The sequence below is a fragment of the Rhinopithecus roxellana genome, chromosome 1, assembly GCF_007565055.1.
Source record: "Rhinopithecus roxellana isolate Shanxi Qingling chromosome 1, ASM756505v1, whole genome shotgun sequence".
Lineage (NCBI taxonomy): Eukaryota > Metazoa > Chordata > Mammalia > Primates > Cercopithecidae > Rhinopithecus > Rhinopithecus roxellana.
The window spans coordinates 127436291-127460986 of NC_044549.1; the positions used below are offsets into that span (position 1 = coordinate 127436291).

The 24696-nt window shown below is 46.6% G+C and overlaps 1 protein-coding gene across 1 annotated transcript in view; it reads right to left on the minus strand.

Annotated features, from left to right (window-relative positions):
• The window catches only part of ITGA9 (integrin subunit alpha 9), a 415573-nt gene that overhangs the window by 303347 nt on the left and 87530 nt on the right, over positions 1-24696 (minus strand). Inside the window, exons 14-15 of the mRNA XM_030930740.1 lie at positions 18447-18601; positions 8698-8858 (exon numbers count right to left, since the gene is read on the minus strand). Of these exons, the coding sequence (XP_030786600.1) occupies positions 8698-8858; positions 18447-18601 (316 nt within the window). The remainder of the gene's footprint in view (positions 1-8697; positions 8859-18446; positions 18602-24696) is intronic.

Sequence of the window (24696 nt, forward strand, 5' to 3'; positions counted from 1 at the left end):
GTGCAGGATTTTCTTTTGCTACCAAGGACGTGGAGATAACTGGTGATATTTGAGTGAGTTCTGTAGATAAGCTAACAGTAATGTATCACTTAATTTCCTTATTTCAATAATTGTGCTATGGTTACATAAAAGAATGTCCTTGTTCTCAGGAAATATCCCTGATGTTAGGGATAAGGGGGCATCATGTCTCCAACCTACTCTCAAACAGGTAAGAAGTATGAATAGATAGAAAATTACAAAACAAACGACATTTAGGGAATCTGGGTGAAGAATTTACAGCATTTTTTTGTGCTATCCTAATGACTTTTTTGTAAGACTGCTATTATTTCAAAATAAAGTTTTTTTTTTTTTTTTTGAGAGGGAGTCTTGCTCGGTCTCCCAGGCTGGAATGCAGTGGCACAATCTTGGCTCACTGCAACCTCCACCTACCAGGTTCAAGCAATTCTCCTGCCTCAACCTCCCCAGTAGCTGGGATTACAGGCACCCACCATCATGCCCAGCTAATTTTTGTATTTTTAGTATAAACAGGTTTTCACCATGTTGGCCAGGCTGGTCTTGAACTCCTGACCTCAGATGATCTGCCTGCCTCAGCCTCCCAAAGTGGTGGGATTACAGGTGTGAACCACCACACCTGGCCCAAAATAAAAATGTTTGCTGTGAAAAACGTGTGTGTGTGTAATATACACAGAGAGCTGGAGTACATGCATGCACACACACATATGCCCAAGAGAGAAAGAGAGTGCTATTTGTCAAAGTTTCCTCAAGTCCAATACTTCCATAACTTTTTTACACCTACCCATTTACCTTCAGGCCAATCAAATATTTACTGAGAAAATGACTCTTTCATTAAAAGGTCTAAAAGTATTCCCCTTCCAAAATGAGAAGAAAAGAGGCCGTGATCTTAATACTAATATATTGACTAAAAATAATATTTTCTCTAACCATATAGGCATGAATAAAATCTATACTTTTATAAAATAAGAAATACGTAATAATTTGCTGGTACAACCACAGAATATATTGGTCCCCTTTCCCATGCCATGAGGCTTCAGGAGCCAGGCTTCCTTTCTTTACAAGGGGTCATCTAAAATGGACTTAGGCACACGTGACAGAGGAATAAGTGTGACAGTCTGAGACATGACAGGCCCTCAGAAAATCTTAGCTGGCTCCGAATCTTTCCTCAAAACAGGAATTCTCTGCACCGACACGTCACTGCCACCTTTACCCAGATCCAGCTGTAGCCATCTGCTTTTGCATCTGTGTCCTATCTTATTGTGATGCACAACACGAAGGGAAGCTGGCTCCCCCACTTCCCCTGCTTGTGACTGCCACCGAAACACATGACTTTCATTATCAGTCTTGCCTTGAAAGCCACTCACTCCAGCCTCTGCAGCCAACTCTGGATGCCCAGCAAGTTGGCCCATGGTCTGTTGCCTTCACGAGAACATAGTGTGGCTGTGTCCACCCAGCTCATCCATCTTCATTCAGAGGCTCCCTTGGGCCTGTCACTTGGAGCTGGATGTGTCTCGGACACCCAAGCTCTATGTCAGAGGACAGAGATGGCAAGGGTTCCTTCCAAATCTGGAGTCTGTATGACCGGGAGGTGGGGAGGTCTGGCGAGTCAGCTCTTTGGTGTAGACTGAAGGACCAGCTACTACTCAAAGAGTGATTCCAAGGCCTGCTGCTCCTTGAGCCATGTGGATCCCACTTATTGAAACAGAGAATTCTCCAAATGATCTTAGGAATGGATGTCTTGGGAACGGGTGGAGAAGACAAAGGAAAGAATAATGACACAACTTGGGCCACCTTGATATGTTATTTCTGATTAAAGCAATTGATAAGAAAAGGGCAGGTCAGCCCTTAGGTCTCACATGATCAAGGCACCAAGTAAGAAAACCAAAGGTTGTTCACAGCTAGTTCACTCTGTACTAATTAGGACTAAGTTCAGTTGCAGGAGTTTACTTTAAACTTCCAGAGTTTAAACAGTCCTATGGGAGGTAATAACCCCCCGTCCTCTCCAAGCAAGCCCAACAGTCAGCAATTCGTGCATCTTCAGAGTGCAGAGGGCTGCCGAACAGAATCCTAAATGTGCATGGAATGAGGGTAAAGAATAAGATCTCAATAAATTTAAATGAAATCTTTTCCATTGTTTTAAGTGGAAACAATTACACTATCCCGTAAATCCAGTCAAAATACAGAGTACCTCTGAACCCAATGTACAAACATAAAAGCTGTTGGCTGGTGGTTTAACTGACCCCACAAATTTACTTTCCTATCATTCATCAACTTAAAAAGTCACAGGAAACAAGAAAGAAAAAAGACTCGGATAATGAAACATCTGTGTATCAGGCAAGACCTGAGTGATATGACCAACTTATTAACAAACATGCTAGAAGCCCAACACTCACCAGTATGTGATACACCCATGGAATAAACAAACACCTGTACCCTGTGAATCTAAAATTAAAAACAACAATAACAACAACAAAGCCCTCAACATATTCAGTTGTGTGCTGGGGCTTGCTGCAGTGGGTTTCCAAAGGCCAACTGTTAAATTTTCAGAAAGTTTATGAGCCAGAGTTGTTAAACACAGCCATTATTAAAAGTTAAATTGAATAAACTTAAAAATAAGTAAATTATATTAAGATAAAGGTAATAAATACTCAACACTCATAACTTCCTAATTATTTTACCATACTTTACCATCATCTATGCTCTTAAAGATATTTAGAGCTATTGGAAATACTAAACAACTGTGTGCTATTGTGTGTCTCTTCCTAACTCCACATGCAGTGATGTCTCATTGGTAGCTTGAAATCAGACATGATGAGAATATTTACACCAAGGAAATTTGCAAAATGCTACAAAAGTCATGCCCCCTCTTTCCAAGAGTTTGTTGTTAAGCATTAGTCGCACACCACTGCTCTAGAACATAAATCCCCAAAAGCTGTCACCTCTAGGGGCCATGCCATATGCTCAACATAGAGATGGTCCCAGGACTCTATTAGGAAGAGGCAGGGAAGTCTCTCACTAGCTTAGAGGCTGAGTCAGGTTACTTAACCACTCTTTCTTCATGTAAAGCCTGTAGAAGAGTATCTGGCATATAATAAGTACTAGTTACTAATAGTTCTAGCTTATACTTATGAGGGGTGTTACAATGCAGTCGTTTAAACCCAAGTCTTAGGAGCCAGACTTGCGGGTTTAAATCCTATCTCTGCTACTTGTCAACTATAAAGTCGTGAGCAAGTTCCTTAACTCTTCTATGCCTTGTCTTCGAAACAGTAAAATGAGGATTAAAAACAGTAACTATCTCACATGCAGTGACTCACAGTAACCAGCTCATACTAAATGCTAGATGAGTGTTAGCTGCTTTCATCGCTATTACCTGAATATTACGGGTATTCTTCTTTTAAAATCATTTTCAAAGGGAGTTCAATTACTACATTCTTTAATACTAATTCCTGTTGGCGTCCCTTTTTGCCAAACCCTGCAACATTTTTTTTTCTTAGCTATTTCTTTGACTTCTCAAGATGACCCAGAGATTTAGCATGTTATTTTTCAGATAAAGAAGAAACTTTCGCTGTTTTTCTTTCACCTCTTTCTCAGAGTTCTTATTACTCCAACTTAATCTCCCTTTCTTAACTATCTGTTTCTTAAACAAGAAAAAAAAGAAGCCTTGATCATCTCTGAAAACCAGCATCCAACACTCTATAAACTCACAGCACGTAATGTGATTAAAGCCATGGTCCCAAGGCACTTTGTTGGATATGAAAATGGAAAGAGGCCAAAACACCTGGGAAGATCACAGGGTGTGATCTCTCAGGAGACCTGGTGGCCAGGGTGATGTCCCACCCTTCACCAGGCCAGGATGAGCATCTGCCCACAAAAGCAAGGAAGGAGCTGCAGTCACTTAGGTTTCAAAGTTCCTTGAAAAACCCTTCAGGAACATAAAAGAACAATCTCATGAACATCTGCAGCTTCTCAGAAAAGCCAATGTGCATATTCCCTTGTCTCGTGTAGACTGTTTTGTTTTTAACAACAATCCTGTTATTGGCCTTCTTGACAGTGTCTGACACATGGTTCTGTTCAAAAACAGTTCCCTGAATGCCTCTAGAGGGTGTCACTGATCCTCACAGTAGGGAATGACGCCACTGCTCCCATACTCTGCCTGGGCTTCTCTGCCATCCCCGCATCAGACTCAGAACTGTTGCCATCGTTTCCCTGGTCCTGAAGAGCCTGCTTATTTGCCTGTCATGCATAGGCATTTGATCTCAAAAAAGGCCTGTGCTCTCAAGGTATTGTGCAGGATTAGAGGATGTAGCACAGCTGTCATCCAGGTAAGAACACATAAACCAGAAAACGATGGAGTAACAACAGGACACCCACATTTATTCTTTGGCACAGGCCATGCATCCCAAACTCTCTTCTCCATCATCTGAAGCCATCACTTCCCAGCAGTCGGTCCAGACAGAGGCGAGCAGGCCCCACTCCATATCAGAAGCCTTTGGGAGTCCACACTCCAGCTAACCCAATTAGTCACTCCAACAAGGTTCCACCTGACAAGTAGGAGTCAGGCAGCATGGAACAAGCTCCAAGAAGTCAGGAAGATGACAGTGGCAACCCCAGGGCCTAGGACAGTGGCTGCCGCTGAGGATGTTCAAAACCTGTGGACTGAGCTTTGAACAACAGCAAGCCTTCAGCAGGCAGGATGGGACAAGGTACATCTGATCAAAGCGGAGCATGGCCAGGGTTTCCCAGACTGGGCCCACAAGGTGGATTTCCATGGCACATAGGCATGACTCCGCAAAATAACTCTCGTATTTGAAATGTTGTTCTCAGTCAATTCCCCTGCAGTCCTGGTTGCATCGGGAAGGAAGTTCCAGTGTAGTGCCCATATGTCTTTAAGCCTTCCCTAGAACTTGATCATTTCCCATTCTAACACATGAATGGAGTGGGCGCTTTATCAGCAACTTTGACAAACAATGAAATCCAGCTAGACTTCCAGGACACTGTTATGTCTTCAATGTATCTGTTTTTACAGTTACTTTCTGTTTTGGGGACATGTTGCATGGTTTTCTGCTTATAGAAAGGTGAAAGTTTCTGTTTTAAATTATTTTATTTGAGACCAAAAGTTGGCTGATTTAAAGAGAAAATATGAAAGAAAATACTACAGGAAGTATGAGTTTAAGACCAAAAAAAACGTAAAAATCATTCAGGTAGTGCATGGTTCTACATGAATACGACAAAAACCAGGTCTCTGACTTCCGTGAGCATAAGAACTAAGGCAAAGAAGTGTCAGCAGCAGGTTCCAGGAGGAAACGGGCAGGTCATGACAAGAGCTGGGGCCCAGGGGATGTGGTGGCAGAAGATGGGTCTAGAAAGGTAAGCACAGGCAGGGCATGGGGAGCCTGATGCTGAGGGGAGGTGCTGGGCTTTCACCTGTGACTGTGAGATCCACTAGAGGCCTCCAGTGGATCTCACAGTCTAGTGGGAGGGGCCCCATCCCCAAAACTGTCTAGTGGGAGGGGCCCCATCCCCAAAACTGGGCTGGTCTGGGGGAAGAGGGAAGATAAGCTGGGGTGTGTGAACTCTGAGGCAGAGAAGCCAAGGAAGCAGCTGGAGCTACCTCAGCTCTGCTGACCACAGTGAGGCCCTGAGAACGTACCTGCCCGCCCCCCCAGGAGGATATGCTGCCTTATCACAAAATCCTATACCCTCCGGAGGTGCCCCTCAAGACGGTGAATGGAACAAAGCCTGGTACAAGACAGCCTGGAAAACAGGTGTTAGCCCACAGGGTATTCCGTGATAAAGTCACTTATCACCTTATATGGAAAGAAAACTTCCAGGGAAAAGGAGAGGGAGAAAAAAAAATTGGAATAGGCTTAAAGAAAAAAAGAAAAAAATACGTAAAGATAGCCTAAACAAAGCAGGCCCAGCCCCTCATGCCGGCCCCACTGTCTGCTAGCCATATGGTGTGTGATAAGCCAGAATGCTTTTATTTATCTTCTTTGATTTGTCCATAAAGCTGGGAGCTGGCTCCACTGAGAAAGCTCCACTTGCAGTAGAGACTGCATCCTGCTCTTAACCCCTGACCAACACCCCCTAGGCCCCAGTTCCTGCTCCAGGAGGCGGCCTGGCTGCCGCTCCCGTTCCCCCCATCCTTGCTTCCTGCCTCAGCTTCCATAGCTGTGTTCCCACAGCCAGTAAGCCAGGGGCGGTGCCTGCTGCCTCCCCTGTGGACAGCTAGCCAGGCCATTAGCACTCATCCTACGGTTGCACTCTGCCATTTGCCCAGTCCTCTGCTACAGCCCAGACAGTAACTGGCAGAAACAAACATTCTCATGGCTATAGAGTATGGCTATAAAGTATCAGCCACCTTGAGTGTTCCTTGGCAGCAATGTTGCCTCTTGAACCATAAAGGCCTCAGAGATATGTGTCTATCTGGTGTATTTCTCCGCTCCCACCTCCTTGCATGAGAAAATGGCCGAGCAATCACTATATCCAAATAACTCTAGGTCCCAATTCACTAAAGCAGGCCTGCTCTTTTGCTCTCCTAGAATGACCAAAATAATCACATCAAGGTCTGTGCTGCATCTGCACTCCAGAGCCCTGATCTCAGCCTCCAAACTCTTCTAACCATCATCTCAATCTCTCTTGGCAGCCAGGTTTTGCTTGAGTGAAGAAATGCCACTGGTTGGGTACAGCAAGATCAGCAGAGTTGAATCTGCCAACAGGATGCCAAGTTAAATTTAAATGTCAGATAAACAACAAAATGTTTTTAGTATAAGTATATCCCATGCAATATTTGGGACACACTCATACTAAAAAAATTATTCATTGTTGATTTGAAATTCAGATTTAATTAGGAGTTCTATAGTTTTATTTGCTAAGTCTGGCAACCCCAGATATCAGGATGTAGCAGGACCAACCCCTTGCACAGCCCTGATCCTCCCCAGTAACCCTCAGGGCCACCATAGAAAGAGCCCTGTCTCTGGCCTGCACTTCACTATTGCCACTCCCTGAGTGCACTTTGCAAAGGCCTGCAGGCTCTATGTGGCATCTCATAGCCAGTACCTTTGGTAACTAGGAACAAAGGATGACTTCTCAGCCAAAGCAAGAAGTTGCAAAGAAACCTGAAGGAAAGCTTTTGTGAATAGATCTAGCAAGAAGCAGCCCGAGAGAAGATGCCCTGTCCCCAACAGGTATAAAAACACCAAGAACAGGCATTCAAAGGCCTGACAGTGTTTGCATATGAGCCTGTACTGCGCAGCCTCACACCCCACCAAAGGCACCAACAAGCCAATGTCATCTAAGACTGAGGGGGTGAGGCTGTATGGCTTAACAGGCTCAGGAGCAGCTTTATAAATGGCCAGCATCCCAAGCTCTCAAGCAGCTGGTCTGGGCAGGCCCCTGCAGGAGTCCTGGCAGAAGACATAGCCCAGCCCCACTGAAAAGCATCTGAGAGGCATGGACTCATGGGCTCTAGGCCAGGCCAAGTGCCATGGGTGTGTGGGGGCATTTCTCTATATACAGCCCTGAAGCATCTAGAAGCAGCTGTTATTCTTCTGCTCTGGTACTAACAGAAGGACACTTCATCTCTAATCTGCAGACTTTTCAAACTATCAGTCAGAAATCCAGTGGCTAATAAATAATATTAGGTTGAACTACATGAAATTTCCATTTTTGTAAGTCAAAAAGAATATTAGCAATTATATACAGTCCAACCAAATAATAATAATTGGGTTGCTTTCTATTTATCAGACACCATTCAAGGTCCTTTAAGTAAATTCATTGTGTAATGTTTAATCCTGATGACCACCTTTCAAGGTAAGCATTACTGTGTCCATTTCCGAGATAAAGAAACTGAGACGGGGGAAAGGTCACTATATGCGTCCAGCTGGATACACACTGGATCTATGTGTCTCAAAAACCCACGCTTGTTCCACCCACCATGTGGCCTGGATTAAATGCATTCTTCCACCTCCTCCACTCTCTGACCCTGCCCCTGGGTCAGTGTCTGGCCATTCCTGCAGCATCAGGCACTGCCAGGACTTCCACCCTGCCAGCGTCTGCTGCAAGGGCCACTATGTAGCTAATCAAAGCCTGGCCTCCTGAATTAGCAGCAAAGTGTATTTAACAAACAATTTCAAGAGGAGAAAAACATTTGCAAGTTTATTTAGAGTGCGAGGGGAAAGGTTGCCAAAAAATGCATTCCTAAAATAAATAGAAAGTAGTCAAAGGGGAAAAATCTAGTCCAACCAGTTTTTAAATGTCTTAACTGTGACCATGAGCTAATTTGTAGTAGACCACTGAGAAAGGCATCAGGTGCAGTGTTGATCCAGCATCACTGCAGACCCAGAGGCATGTGCTTCCAAGGCTCTCTTCTGAAAAGACTACTAAGCCTTATAGAGGGGAGAGGATGAGAAACCTCTGAGAAGAACAAGTCAAAGTCAGGGACCATTACTGGTCTCCTAGACTACCACAATCCCCCTTAAAGGCTGAAATCAACACAGTAAGATAAACAGAAGGGCTGTCAGAGGCCAACTTTAAAAGAAAAGAAGAAATGGATACGCTCCTCCCTGTGAAATAAAATTTTGGAAGAGCATACATAATACATAATAAAAATAGTTTCTACCAGCTCCAAATGAACATCTGCAGAGATCAAAGTTTGAGGACAAAAAGGAGAAGAGGACTGACCTTCACATGGGCCACGTAGTGATGACACGTCTCCTCCATGTAAGTCAGCTGCAGCTTCTCTGTGACCTGACCCACGGTCTCTCCCAGAAGCACAAAGTAGACCCTGGGCAGCTGGCCCTTCTCCTTTTTGGCCACGTCAGCCGTCAGAACATAATTCAGGCCTGCCAATAAATGAGAGGTCAAAATGTCAGCAAGGACAGACACACTGTCATGAGGCCACCTCTTTTCCTTGTCACGGGATCACATGCACATCTCATACGATACCTACCCTTCCATGGCAGGAGACTGCAGCCCCAAGCCGAGACTTGCTCAGAGAGCAGCACACAGCCAGAGTGCTCAAAGAATCAAGAGAGAAGCAAGATGTCCTCTGCCTTTCTAATGACTCTCTGTGTGTCATACTTCACGACTCTCCCTGATTTAAACCTCATGCCATCATGAGGTATCAACTGAGCCAGCAATATGCACATCAACAATGAGATGTATCCAACACAGGTTAGTGTCCTGACAAGCAAAACATCATGACAAACGTACAGAACATTACCAGAAGCTGTGAAATTATCAAGGCTTTGTGTAATACTGACTTCTATAAAGCACATGGTTTATGCCCAACACAAGGGAACCATCTCATCTGATAATTTTAACTCATCTCAACAAAGCTGAGTCATGCTCTATAACCAGTACATGGACTGGACCACGTGTCCGCCATCATTTACTGAGCACTGACTCTAGGCGAGGCACCGCTGAAGGTAGAGGGGATACATCAATGAACAACGCAGGCATAAACTCCTGGCTTCAGGTAGTTTACATGCACAGGAACCCAGATGAAGGCTGGAGTTGCCTTTATTCCCAGGTAGCCGAGTATGGTGATCAAACATTTTGTAGCACCTATCCTTTTAACAAAACTATGACCACGGTAGGGCCTGTACTGAGGTCCTCTCCTGCGAAGAATAACTCACTCACTATACCTGAATGTGTAATGCCAGATGGCAGAACTTCTGTAACACAGTCTTGAATTAAAAAAAAAAAAAAAAGAAACAAAGAAAGAAAAGATGATCACAGTATCAAATGCATGCTAGCGCTAGATAAACCTGGAAGGATCTACCTCTGTTATTTCAGAGTCAATAAGTAAATAGATAGGTATGTATTTCATTATAGAAACACGACTTTAGTGTCAATACACCTATTTTACTGCTTTTCTGTGCCAGACGTCATCCCCTCCGTAACCCTTTTTATTTTTTAACTCTTTTGGGGATTCAAGGAAATATGTTATTTTTAAAGTAAGAGAACAGGAATCTCTGTACCCGGAATGACCAGGTGAGATGGCTGTGCCACAGAAGGCGGATGACCCAGCCCCGCCCTGTCTCCACACACCTCTCTCTTAGAAGCTGGGGGCTTTGCATCAGTAACAAGCAGCCCCAAGCCCACTGGCATTTAAGTAAGTGAAGTCAGGCATTAGGGAAGACTCCGGCTTTTAGTGACATCAAAGGGATCAGCCACCAGGGGAGGTATGAACAGGGAGAGAGGAAGGTGACCTGAATGGCATTCTGCACCTGCCGCAGGGCATATTTTTGATGCTTCTAATGGCCTCCCTGGGCCTCTGCCATCTCAGGGATCTTGCCATGCCAAGCTGGCAAATTCCTAGTCAGCAGAGCCGTCTGCCCCAACTTGTTTAACGCCAGCAAACAGTTGACTTACAAGGCAAGGCTGTGTCACCAGAAGGGACCTGAGACCTGGATATTCTCAGGAGGTGCCATTATTAAGAAGAAAATAATGCATATAGGAAAGTGCTCCCACACAGAAAACACTGGTGCCTGTGCAAGTGTCACACACCAACTCCAATGGGGACAACAGCAAGAAAAGGGATAGATTCAGACTGGCAAAGCTTTGAGGCAATCCTGGAGACCACTAAGCTCAAAAACCTTCATTTTTTAAGATGAGGGAACTGAGGCCCCAAAAGGGAACAAGACTTGCTCCAGGACAGAGAACCACCCACCAAAGAGCTGAATCCAGAACTCCCTTAATCTCTGGTGCCAGGCTATTCTTGCCACACTTGTTCTTGCTGCATGTTGTACATTACTTGACCAAAACCTCCCATTTTTTTGAATGCATGGATAGCAGGTCCAAACAAGTGCAGAGATCTGGCCAATTTACTTTCTACTGATCACAACTTCCCTGAACAACTGCCCAGAAGTAAGAAAGGTTAAATTTAAACGAAGAGAACTTCCAAGTTTGTTTAAGCAAGGTCATGGCTAGAGATGCACATTGCTGGAAGACAAGCCAGAGGCCACAGTTGAGTGAAGCAACGTGGTGGAGGCAGCTGCTGAGCAGACTCTCCTCGGGGTCCCCTGACCAGCCTCCTTTCCAGGTGAAAGAACCACAGCTGCCTTCCCTCAGGAAGGGAGACAATGGAGAGAACAGCGAGACTGGACTATCTTGCCAGAGATGAACTAGCTGAGCTCAGAGAAAACCTGGGTGGAAAGGAACACAGGAAGATGGAACAGATGGTATTGTTCCCCCACCCATATCCTCTTGGCTTTTATCATTTCTCTGTTGTCCGGCCCAAATTGCAACAGCGAGTGCCTGCCTCTCTTCTCCTGAGGGCTTTCTCTAGTGGCTCTGTCCATGTGCATGGCAAGCCAGGAGTGCCAGGGTACTCCAGTCCCCAGAGCAGCCCTCCATAATGCAGGGCCCCAGCTCCCTTGCCCCTTGATGGGGGGTAACTCTGGGGCATGGTCTACACTGACTCCCAGGGTTCTCCAGCAGGATTGAGCTCCAGCTGCCCACAGTGGTAACCTGCTCGGTAATACACCCTCTATTTGTCTGCTCAATGGTTAATTTTATGTGTCAACTTGGCTGGGCCACAGTACCCAGAATTTGGTCAAGCAGCAATCTAGATGTTACTGAGAAGGTATTTTTTTAGATTAGATTAACATTTAAATCAGTAGACTTTGAATAAAGTAGATTACCCTCCAAAATGTGGGCAAGCCTCATCCAATCAGGTGAAGACTTTAAAAGACTAAGGTTCCCAAAAAAACAAACTGCTTTCAGACTTGAGCTGCAGCATCAGCTCTTCCCTGAGTCTCCAGCCTACTGGCCTGCCCTGAAAAATTCAGACTTCCCAGACCTCATAATCTCCTAACCCAATTCCTGAAAATCAACCAACTAATCCATTTCTTTCTCTCTCCATTCTGTTTCTCTGGAGAAGCCTGAGGTCTGTAGCTGCCTTCCTTTCCTGTCTCACTGTCCCATTTCTTGACTGGTACTTCTTGGGATCATTTGTGTATCAACCACATGCACTCAGATCCTTGACCCAGGCTCTGTTTTGGGGAGAACCCATATTAACACAGGGTAAATCAGGAAAAGCGAATAAATTCAACCTGCAATGTGTGCCAAGCACTGTGCTAGGCAATTTACAAACACCAACTTTACTCCTCCAAAGTTTCATCTCACTGCAGAAGTACTGATCCGGAAGTACTGATCTCTTGCAACTCAAGGGAGAGAGAAACAACCCACAGTTCACAGAAACCGAGCTGAGGACCAGGCAACTGCTGCTCCACTCAAGCAGGGTGTGTGCATGCCAGCACATTAACCTTTCAGATTTCTCTACAATGTTAAGACATACAGTCACAGACATAACGAATTCTCCAATTCACCAAGTGCAATCATTCTGGAAGCATTTCATCTCTAGAACTGCCTACTTAGTACTTTTCCTTGATTTAAATTTTGACATTTTAAATTACCCCAAAGGAAGTTAGTTCTATATCAGACTCTCTCCTCTAGAAGAAGGCAAGAGTCACAATGAGAAACCCTGCCTGAGGAGGCAAGAAGAAATGCTGACCACTCATTCCAAAGCCCTGAGGGCAACAGGTAGTTTTACCAGCACCCACTGGTAAAGGGTCTAGTGGAAAGCGAAGCAGAGGACATGTTCGGGAAGCAGCTGATCAGCTGCCTGGGCTCCGCGGTCAGGGCCCTGGGAAGGTGGGTGCATCAGGCTGTCTGAGCTGCCCACAGCCAGCCCTGATGCAAGCCAGCCTGGCCAGCCCCCGTCTGTCCCTGGGAGGGTGCTGGTTCTGATTAGGGCCTGCTCCAACAGCACATTTCACATCTTTAGGTTTTTCCTTCTGGCAGCTTGTGTCCCTGCCATGTCGAATGATGTCATGGTGATGGAAAAGCTGATCAGCCCCGAGTAATACTTTCAGCCACCTCCCTGCCCTGCCCCCAGCTGCTTCCCGAGGGGACCCCCTGCACGGGCCTGGGCCAGGAGGGAGCCAGCTGTCTCTCATCAACTCTGGCTCTGGTCTCTCCCAGCAAGTTTTGATTAATTCCCGCTCTCCATCAGAACAAGATTTCAGCTGTGAAATTCTAACAAATTTTCCTTCCCGAGTTACTCTGAGCTTCCCTTAGAGTTTCCCATGAGAGGGGGAAACTTTACTAGCTTTCCTAAATTCTGTCCTGCAAAAGAATGAGGTAGGAATTATTAGACTAGGCTACCCATTCCTCACCTCAAATGGATTTACCTCATTATCCCATTTCGATGCTACTCAAGAGACCAGAAGGAGCTCAGAATGCTGTGTGAAAACATGCTCCCAAGCAAAAATGCACCCCTAAAGACAGAGGAAGGCTTTGGAAACAAGTCACCTGGTTTCAACCCTATTTCTATTAGTGCGGATGACCTTGGTGCCATCTCTCAGGACCTGGGCTCAGTTGTGTGTCTGGAGGCAGGGCAGGTATTCCACTTGCTCACAGCTTTTTCAGGCTGAGAACCATGGAAACACAGGAGCACTGGGTCAGGGTGCAAAATGCAATCACTCAGAGAGCGTCCCTTCCTGGTTTTCGTTTCACACTCTGGTGAGTGCCCAGAACTGCCAGCTTGATTCCCAGCCTCCAGAGATTGACAAGCAAGTTTAGGCTTCAGCCTGGCTAGTGAGTAGGTACAAGCACCGCCCATGGGTGAGGGGCAGGGTCCCCTTGGGCAAAGCATTCACCACCTTCACCTGTGCTAGCTAGGAGGCTCCAAGAGGCCACAGGCTGTTCCCAGGCCAAGAATGAAGAGATTAATAATACTATTAGGGAGAGGCAGAACTCCTATTTTAAAGTGCTTTATGAAATATGTTGTAAACCTACTCCTGGAGGAGCCCACAGTCAGAGGGAGAAGTCTGTGTCTGTGTCCCAGTGTTAAGCACAGTGCATGCCACACAAGGCGCCCGGAACTCATCTAGAAGAGCGAGCAAGGGAGCAGCTGGTTGTTTTTGTCCAGTCTGCCTGCCCCCCTCCCACTAGGATGCCAGCTCCATGAGGGCAAGGACTTTGCCTGTCCTGTTCACTGCTCCATGCCCCAAGCTAAGTAGGGTGTCTGGCACTCTGTAAGACCTTGATTATTATTATTTGATTGAATGACCCAATAGGGATTCAGCAACTCTATGTAACTGGATGTTCGCTGTGCTGGTTTATGAAGCTGTTGTCCTCAGCTCCAACCTACCCTTCCCTACTCTGCCCTGTGACACTGGGACTGGAACCCTGCAAACCTCATTTGTTTTGCCAGAGGCTCCCTGTGAGGCTCTGCTAATATGGAGCATCGGAGGGAGCCTGCAAGGCTGGAGGAGGGCAAAGGGACTCGCTCCTTCCTTCCTGCTTCCTATTCCTAGCAGTTTATCCCAGCAACAGTTTCTCATGGCAGCTGGTCCCAACAGCAGTTAATTCTAGTTTTCAGACTTCCCCCATCCTCCCAGAGCCAGCCTCATTGCACCCCCTCAGAGAGATCAGCAGCACCAGCCCCCTCCTCAGAGGGTCAGGTCCTAGCTCCACAGGGCCCCTTCTCTGAGCTCACAGGTTCTGATAACCCCAAGGAAGTGGTTAACCCCACGTGTAACCTTGACCAGCGTTCTCAAATGGAGGCTTGTAAAAAACACAGATGCTGCGTCCCACCTTCAGAGTTTCTGGTCAGAATTTGCATATCTAACGAGATCCCAGGTGATACTGATGCAGCTGGTCTGGGACCACACTTTGAGATCCACTGGTGCAGACCTGGAGGCGGCAGCTGCTTCCTGCAGTTACTCCCAGGTCCTCCATGACCTGTTTAACCCATTCCCAGTGCTAAATGTCTTCTGTTAAAATAACTGGTATGGTTTCTGTTTTCCTGACTGGATTCTGCCTGTTTCAGAGGCCAAGGCAGATTCACCTCCTACAGAGAAAGTCTGTATTTCCTACAGTATTTCCAGAGGCCACAGCAGCTTGTGTCCCGTGAATGAGCTGGTCCTGAATACTCCCATGACCAAGTAGGCACTGTGGTCTCCCATTTCTAAAGCAGGAAATGAAGAGGCAGTTGGTGACCCTTCTCTGTACATAGGCCTGAACCCTGCCAGGTAGAGAAGAAGAAACTAAAGGCACAAGACTAACATTAACTGCTTATGGCTCTCAAAACCATCCTCAGAGGGCAGGTCATGTGGCTGAAGATGGCAGCAGATAAATACCACAGAAGATACCACTTCTAACAGTGGTACCTAGCCCACCACAGGTATCTGTGTATTGCTCTGCCCAAATGCAACCATTCTGCTAACAAACTCGGCCCAGGATATGCAGCCATTGAGAGGTGCCTGGAAGGCCTGCCCAGGGCTGGCACTCATTCACCAGGCATTCCATGGACAAAGTCATCATCCACATGGTTCCTCTGCAGCTGCCAGCACAGAGAGTAGGAAGGCTGGTAACCTGGTGTCCCAGTTGTGGGTTCCTGATGCGGAGGCCTGGAGATGACACAGAGTTGACCAGCATCCTCTGCCGAGCCTGGAGGGGAGTGGAGGGTATCTGTGTCCTGGAAATGCCCATCCTTCCTCCATCTGAAGACTGACCTTCCCAACTGTGCAGAGCCAAGAGGTTGCCTTCCTTGCTGAACTCTAGGACACCTCACCCACAGCTGGACCCCCACAGCTACCTGACCTTTCACCTCCACCTCATTTCCTATCACATTTCCATAAGGCCTGCCCACTTTTCCCTCCCCAAACTCTCCATTTCACTGCCAGCATATTTTTTGGCAGATTTCTGCATTTCTCTTTCTACTGCAAAGATTGAGATATGAATGCCAGAGAAAGTGACAGAAACATGTTGGTGATGAGTAATTTTCTGCATTGCCTTGTTGTACTGAGATACCAAAATTCTCCAGTTACCATCCCCTTTAAGTCTGATTGTTGGGGAAACACACCCTTAGAGTGTAAAGGAATGTTTGACTTTATCTATGAACGCATGTGGCAGATGGAGGATAGGGAAGGGAAATTAATGGGAGGGTGCACGGGTGCTGAATGGGCCCCACCTCACGTCGGATATCAGCCAGGTTGCTCCGCATTGCCCACAAGGTACAGTACAAGATGCCATCGAACTGCCTGCCTCTGCCACTTTGCCCCAACATTTCTGAGGCTATGGCTAATCCTAGACCTTCATTCTAATTGTGCTTAGCAGTCTGTGAAAGGCTCACACTAGATGGGGCCCCAGAAAGAGCCATTGGTCAGGAACAGCATGAGGAGGCACCCACGCCTCCTCTGCACTCAGCTCATGAACCTTCAAATCAGAGTTTGCTCCACCACTTGCCTCATGCTCTGATGCTCTAACTTGCATCTTGGTTTCTTCTTTGCTTCAGTTACACCAATTTACCTTCACTTTCACAGCAGCGAGAAGTGAAAGTTGTCTAATACTGCTTCAAGGCCAAAATAGTAGAAACTCTTTTTAACTCCCTTTAGAAGCTCCATGAGGACAGGACTGTCATCTCCAGTGCCCAGCACATGTGGATACATAATAAGCATTTGTCAAATGAACACACACAGAAACGATCAATCGTTTGCCCTTTTTGAGAGTTCTAGAATAGTTCTCATTCTTATGTGTATCAAAATTCACCTTCATTCTTTAAAAATGTTTTTTAATAGAGTCCAACTATATCATGAGCTGGCATTGGACAGAAGACAGACCGCCTAATTATGTGGAGGACACAGGAGTCCCAGAACTATCAGAAAGCTTTTTTCCTTAAGACTGTAGTATCTTAAACAATTAGGGAGGTGGTGAGAAACAGTTGTTAGAAAGCAAAAGTAAGTATCACAAAATACAAATTCAACTCCTGGCTTCAACAACAGCTGTGTGATCTTGAGTGAGCTGCTCTTTCTCACTGAGCTACACAAGAAAATGTTGTTAATCCTCCCTCACTAACCAATTCCCAAGCTTTATTGTATGGTTTCATTCAATGTCGAAATTTCTAAGCTCTTTTTAAAAAATGATATAAATAAATATGTTTAATCGTTGAGCTTATTCAATACACCTAAAGATCAAGAGAAATTGCCAATGAGACAGTTAGCCAAGAAGGATGAACATATTAAATAAGGTAGAACATTTGAGGTGTGGCTGAGGAATGAACTAGCTCATGTAAACATTTTTGCATGAGTGGGCGTGTGTGCACACGTGTGCTCCAGAGCAGTGCTTCTCACAGGAATCTTGTGGGGCTCTTGCAAAAATGCAGATTCTGATTCAGAAGTCCAAAGTAGGGCCCAAAGTCCTGCATTTCTAACAAATTCCCAGTGAGGCTGACACTGCTAGGCCAGGGGCTACACTGTGAGTAGCAAAAGGAGTCACTCACGACATTAAAAATATCTAAGAACATCAGTAGGTCCAGGTCCCTGCTGATGTTTTTGTTTGACTGGAGTTTTTCTTTCTATTATTAAATCAGCCTTTTAAATAAAAATGAAGCACCTAGTAATATGCATAAAGCTCCAGATTCAGTTTCTTCAGGTGACCACATGCTCTGAATTCTAATCAACACTGGCCCTATCTTGTTCTGGGGTTTAATCCAGCCTCTAGAGCTAGGCTAGCAAGTCAGTTTTCCCCAGACAAATGGCAGGGACAGTTACCAGCTGTCAGGACAATGCCGGCATCTTTTCAATTCTGAGCTGCCAAAGCAGCACCCCTCTTTTAGAAACCTAAGCCTCTGTAACACCAGAATCCCAATCCCACCATCCGTCATTAGAGACCATCTTTGGTCTCTAATTCCATAGTAAATGTTATAAGCCCCCTGACATCTGGCTGATGCTACAAGCTCAATGAGGAGCCTCAAAATTCCTGTCACTTCTGCTTTCTGACTGCTCGAACATTCCATAAGGGCCAGGCTCCGGGCACTATAGCTCCGCCAGTCCCATAGAACCTGTGGTCCAATGAGGCTTCAGTCTGGCCCTCATAGTTGGAGAAAGAATGGGGTCCAACATTATTTGTCCTAGAGCTGGAGGTTGTGTGTTATTAGAAACGTTGAGGCCGGGTGCGGTGGCTCAAGCCTGTAATCCCAGCACTTTGGGAGGCCGAGACGGGCGGATCACGAGGTCAGGAGATGGAGACCATCCTGGCGAACACGGTGAAACCCCGTCTCTACTAAAAATACAAAAAACTAGCCGGGCGAGGTGGCGGGCGCCTGTAGTCCCAGCTACTTGGGAGGCTGAGGCAGGAGAATGGCGTAAACCCGGGAGGTGGAGCTTCCAGTGAGCTGAGATCCGGCCACTGCACTCCAGCCTGGGTGACAGAGCGAGACTCTGTCTCAAAAAAAAAAGAAACACGTTGATAAGCAGGAAAGAGAAGGGGAGGAACCTCAGAGGGAAAGGATGTCCAGCCTGTGTGCCTGCTGCCTGCAAAACCAGCTGGGAGGAACAGCGACAGGAAACATCGGAAATATCCCATGAGCCCACTCCAGCTAAACGGGTATCCTGAGCCCTGACTTGGTGGCTCATTACCAATCTCTCCTGGAACGTGTTTGCCACGGAAGCTGAAGCAGGTGGTGACGTTCAGGCAGTTCACAGGCTGCTGTCCGTCGTGACACTGAGGCGCCGTGATGTTGATGGAGCCCGGGAGGAAGATGGCGACATCCATCGTAATGACAGGCCTTGCTCTGCAGGGCAAGAGAGGAAGGTGACTTAGGCATGGTAAGGAGCAGCTCTCAGAATCAAACAAGAACTAGACCAACAGGATAAATCCTAGGCCTTCAACCCAGGATTTACTTAAAGCATGAAATATCCCAAGAGAGAAGGGCTAGTATGTTCTGTGAGCATTTTTTTCTGATTTTAGAAGTGGCATATGGCCTAGTAAATTAATAGTTAGCTTCCCAATAATAAAAGCAAGTTTATTGTTAATAAAACACATCTGGTTGAAGCCATAAATGAACCACCAGATGCTGGATAATTATTTAAAATTTTACCAATTAAGTTCTGATTTCCATTTTATTAGGGAGATAAGAATACATTTAAGAGGATTTCCTAAAGCAGATGCCATGATTCGAGAAAGAGATGCATACTCGAGTATTCCCTCAAGCATTTGCTGCCATTATGAGCATGAACTGCAATGTTCTAGCCCCATCCAGTTGGTCAAACCTCCTCCTTCATTTACCTCCACCAATTCATTGAGTATTTTTCTAAAAGAACTTCATTAGTAGAGTCGCAGCTGGTAATAGCAAAGTGCTTCAGAGCAGAAGAAATCAACCTGCCCAGTCTCAAAACCAAATGAAACTCAATAAATAGCTACACTCTCCTCCTTGCCATGGACCATCCCTCAGTGCTTGATGAATGGACAGCACCCCTGGGCTCCCCAGGGACATCCCACAAAAATTAAGAGTAAATAACACCATTCTGCTCCCACTGCAGACACCTGCTCAGGCAGCATTCACCTAAGCTACCACTCAACCTTTTCCCTCCAGGCCTCACAGAGAAACCCTTTTATCTCTAAGGAGCCCCAGCCTTCACACCACTGGGGTGACATAACAAGATTAAGGGGCATTCGTGGCTTGAGAACAATGACCCCCCTGTGTACAATGATCCCTCAAAGAGAGCCCAGGGTGACAGGGCGGATGGGAATGATGACCCACACCAACTCCAAGGGAAGAAAGCGTTAAGGAAAATCTGGGTGAACAAAGGAAGTGAAGAGACACAAGGCATAGATGGGGTGAGGGGACTCCACTGCTGCCACCATGCCGGGAGATCGGGTCAACAGAGAGTAGTGGTGACAGATGCAGTGGAACTGCAGGACTCCCAGAGCAAATCTGGCCGCAGGACAAATGGAAGTCAGACAATAGCAGTGCCAACACCTTAGTCTTTCCATTTGCTTCTGGGTTCATCCTTATAGGATACTAGAAATAAATCAGAAAGTGGGTATCTTACCCCTGGCCAATGTGATTGTGCAGATGCCAATGGACACCCTATAAAACCCCATCGACCTTTCAACAGCCAGCTCAAATGTTCCCACCCCGAGGAAGCCTTCCCTAGTACCCCTGACAGTTAGGCATCCTCCCTCTCTGTGCTTCCAGCTCTATACACACACCCCGGCCCCCGCTTACTAAGGTGAAGAGTTATTGTCTATTTCCAAACCTGCCCCACCAGGCTGCAGCACCCCGCAAGGGCTGGGATCCAGTGAATTCATCCTCTCGTTCCCATAATAAATGTGCAAAAACCCTTGTTAAATAAGTACAAATTTTACTCCAGCCCAGGAGACTGAAAACCACAAGTGTCCAAAGCCTCACAGATGGACAGAGGTACCGTGGAGAGCCAGTCTCCACCCTGCTTGGTCCCTCACGTGCCTGGTCATGGTACAGAAGAAAAGCCTAGCCTACCCCATCATCCCCAGGGGCCACTCATCAGGGAGGAGGCCAAGTCCTCCTCTCACAGAAGAGCTCTGCAGAAGACAGTGCAGCAAGCAGGAAACAGACATGGGCAGCCCAGACACAGTGACCTCAGTGGAAGTTGGAAAAACAGTATCCTTTGAAATGGACCACAGGGACCCTCACTGGTACATCTCCTTCCCACAGCTGTCAGATCAGTTCCCTTCAACCTTTTTGTTTCAACTCCAAGTATTGTTTTTGGATGAAGAAAAGCCCAAAAATCTTTCAGAGACCTCTCTGATCACTTCCTGTGACCTCCAATGGGAGAGCACCGTGTGCCTATCACCCTGACACAGGACCTGCCCCGGAGCTAATCTGAGGGAAGCAAACTTCCTGAGGGCAGAGTGGGCCAGCCACACTCCTGGGGGCAGGAGAGACTGCATCTCACAGTCCTGCCTACAAATGTGCCAGCCTCTGAGATAAAAGCAAAGGGGCACCCAAGGACAGCACCACAAGTGCTTTCAGGGCTTTTATTTTTTTTAAGAAGCTGGTGGCTGGAACACTTCTCCCTGATAGCTGACAGTTCAAATCCTGACACTTCACTTCCAGGTAAATAATACAACCAGTTGGGATGCCCTTTGATACGTTGCTCAAGGTGCCTTGGCCTTCTGCAAGGCAAGGACAGATAAAGAGCCTTTACCCCTGGTGACATTGTTAGGCTACTAAGCCAGCCCTGGGGCCACCTACCTCCAGGGAGCTAATTTGGGGTCATACAGTTGAAAGCTTCAGTCAGGTTTTCTCTTAGCTGCAGCCCATAGCATTCCTAACCCACGCACCTCTGGCCTCCTGCCCTTAGGAGGGTTAGAAACGATGGGCAGTACGTATCTCTGTGTCCATGGACATGCATGGTCTCCTAGCCCTCCCTGCTTTTCTAGTCCCACCCAAAACCTAAAGTAACTCAAAATCTGTCAGTTAGGCCAGACTGAGCCAAGCCCCTACTTAACACAGTCAGCTGATGCCTCCAGGCCTTCTAGTTCACTGTTGCTCAGCTGAATCCTGGGACTTTATCAATGGCTGCCCCTGCAGACACCCAACCTGCTGGGTGTCTCCCATGCTCCCATGCAGCACGCTCAGCAACCCCTTTGCCTGCCCCACCTTGCTTCCTCTCTGAGGGGCTCTAGCTTTTCTTTGAAGCCTTCCCTGCTCTCCCTGATTCCCTTGTCCTCCTGGAATAGACCAGGGTGGTCACCCTCTGCTTCATCCTCATCCACATCCCAAAGTGAACCTTGCCCTGACCTTATTCCTATCTTGGGGCCTGTCTCAGAAGATGAGGGCCCCTCATCCTCAGCCTGTGTACTGAATTCTATCACTCTCACCAACCTCATCCCCCCATCCCTCATCCCTGGAGCAGCCTCCCACCCTCCCTCTTGTCTCTTCAACCTCTCCAGGACCCTTGGGGTTAGGCATAGGGTCAGGGCATCAGGGTTCACATAAATTAGGGTGAAGCTGAGGGTGAAGCCCCTCTGATCTCTTCCAAGAGGGCAAGGGACTTGGGAGACCAGAAAATGGCTCAAAGATGTTCTTGGCCTAATCACTGATCCAGAGCCTCCCATCCTTAAAACACCTCCCTGAACTACCTGCTGGTCCCATTTGCTCCTTTGCAGCCAAGCTTCTGGAGAGGCAGTCAGGAGTCACTCTCTTTTCTTGCTTCTTCTCTCACCCACCTACTGCCATCTGGCTTTTGTCCCATCACTTCTCTAGAGCCACCATGGCCAATGGCACCCCTGACCTCTCCCTGACACCTCCGACAAGTCTCAGGCCTCACTCTGCTTGGCCCTTCCTGCTCACTTTGACGCCACTGCCCGACCAAGTAACCCTGCCTTATAATCCTCACAGCACCTACCACCATGTGGAATCACCTTCCCTTTTATATTAATAAGAACTGCATGTCCTTGGTCTCCTCACCCATAAAATGGGGATAACAGCCCCATTCATGTCATGGATTGTTAAGAAGACTAAGAGTTATCATGTGTTCCGTCAACAAGAAGATGGATGAACAAACTCAAAGATATTCAGTCAATGGAATGCTACTCAGTAAGGGGAAAAACAAGCAACACACCAACATGAACAAATTTCAAATGCATCACACTGATTGAAAGAGGCCAGAAACAAAAGAGTCCATACTGTATATTCCCACCAATGTGAAATTCTAGAATGGGCAAGATGGATCTATGGTGATAGAAGTCAGAACAGTGGTTGTCTATCAGGAGAGGGGTCTGACTAGACAGAGGCACAAGGAAACTCTCTGGGGTGATAGAAGTATTCTTTATTGTGGTGGGGTGGTAGTCACACAATGTATGCAGTGGTCAAAACTCATGGAGTCATACACTCAAACTGGTGCATTTTATTGTATGCAAATTCTACCTAAATACAGAAAGAAAACAACAACAAAGAATGAACACACATGAAGTGCTCACACCGTGCCAGGCAGGCAGTAGGAGCTTACCAAACATTAGTTGCCTATGGCTCCCTGGCTATAATCTAAGGTCACAGCCTAGGTCAGGTTCCCCATCAAATCCCTAGGATCTGATGCACGGCAGCATCTCAGCAGGTCAATGTACCTTAGCTGAATGAATAAGAGAATGGATGATTGTGACCACAACATCCCTGCATGCTCCTCTACAGCTGTCATGGCCCAACCACTCTTCTTGGGCCTTCTCTTGGCCTCTTGTTCAGGGTAGGGCTCCCCAGGCTCCTCTCCTAGGTCTCTTCTCTTGATATGTGCTCTCCCTGGAGTTCTTCTTGAAGAACTTTACATTTGTCCCTGTTGAGCTCCAACTCACCAGATTCAACCCTCTATCCCAGGCTGGAGTCTGGGGTCTCCCACCCATTGTGTAACTGCCTTACTTTGCTTTACCTCCATATGTGAGCAAACTCCTGGAGAAGGCTGTCCCTCACCATGAAGAAGAGAAAAAGAAAATCCCCTTTGGATTGAAGCTCACAGCAGGAAGATTTAAAAATACAAGAATGATGAGAAAGCAGAGTCTGTATGATGGACCTTCAGCCAGACGGCCCCGGTTTTAAGAGGGCCTGTTGGACCGGGTGTGGTGGCTCACGTCTGTAATCCAAGCACTTTGGGAGGCCGAGGTAGGCGGATCACGAGGTTAGGAGTTCGAGACCAGCCTGATCAACATGGTGAAACCCCATCTCTACTAAAAATATTTTAAAAATAGCCAGGAATGGTAGTGTGCACCTGTGATCCCAGCTCCTCAGGAGGCTGAGGCAGAAGAATCACTTGAACCCAGGAGGCGGAGGTTGTGGTGAGCAGAGATCACACCACTGCACTCCAGCCTGGGTGATAGAGCAAGACTCCGTCTCAAAAAAAGAAAAGAAGAAGAAGAAGAAAAAAAGCCTGTTTTCAACTGTGAAAAGTTGAGGAGTGTGTTTGTTTTATTTGAGAAGAATCCTGACAAACCAAAGTAAGACGCTCAGGATAATGAAGAGAGCAAAGATGACATCATGAAAGCACTAACTAGAGCAACCAGCTTCACAAATCTAACCTCAATCATTTGGAGCCACAAAAGCTGTTTTATCCAGAGGAAGGGCTGATAAAGAAAGTGAAAATCCAGTCACATGGGAAATAATTACAGGAACCAAGGAGGCCTTATCTTAGTGAAGTCACCACTTGGGGGACACAACTGCCCCCTTCAGATACTAAAGGGCTGCTATGTAAAAGACACAAGACTGAGAAGCAGAATTTTAGGGAGGCAAATTTAACCCAATTTACATCAAACTTGCTAAGATTTATTAAGCAGTTAAACCAGGCACTGTTCTGAACATTTTACACATACTGCAGGTGGTCCCTGACTATGATGGTTCAACTTACGATTTTTCAACTTCACAATGGTGCGAAAGCCATAGGAATGCAGCACACTCCTTGACTGACCATAAGGCTACATCTGGACAAACCCGTCCTAAGTTGAAAATACCGTGTTTTGACTTTGAATGGGTTTATCTGGAAATAACCCCATCCTAAGTCAAGGAGCATCTGTATTGCTGTCCTGGCCAACAGAGGAGCATCCTGAAACAGAAAGGTCAGGGGACTTGCCCAGGAAACTTACCCAGGAAGGGCAGAGTCAGGGCTGGAACCTGGCCACCTGGCCCCTGAGTTCACATTCAACCTCAAGGCTCTTCTGCCTCTTTAATAATTCAAGATTTAATGTTACCCGGGGCAAGTGGGTTCCCTTAGAAGTAACTGGGCTCCCACTCGTGGGGCATCTCACTCAGAACAGGAGGCTGTGTGGCCCCGCAGTGGAGACCAGCAGAAGGTACTGCTGAATAAGAAGGATCTGGGGTATGGAACTACATGGCCTCTGGGATCCTTTCCAGCTCTGAGA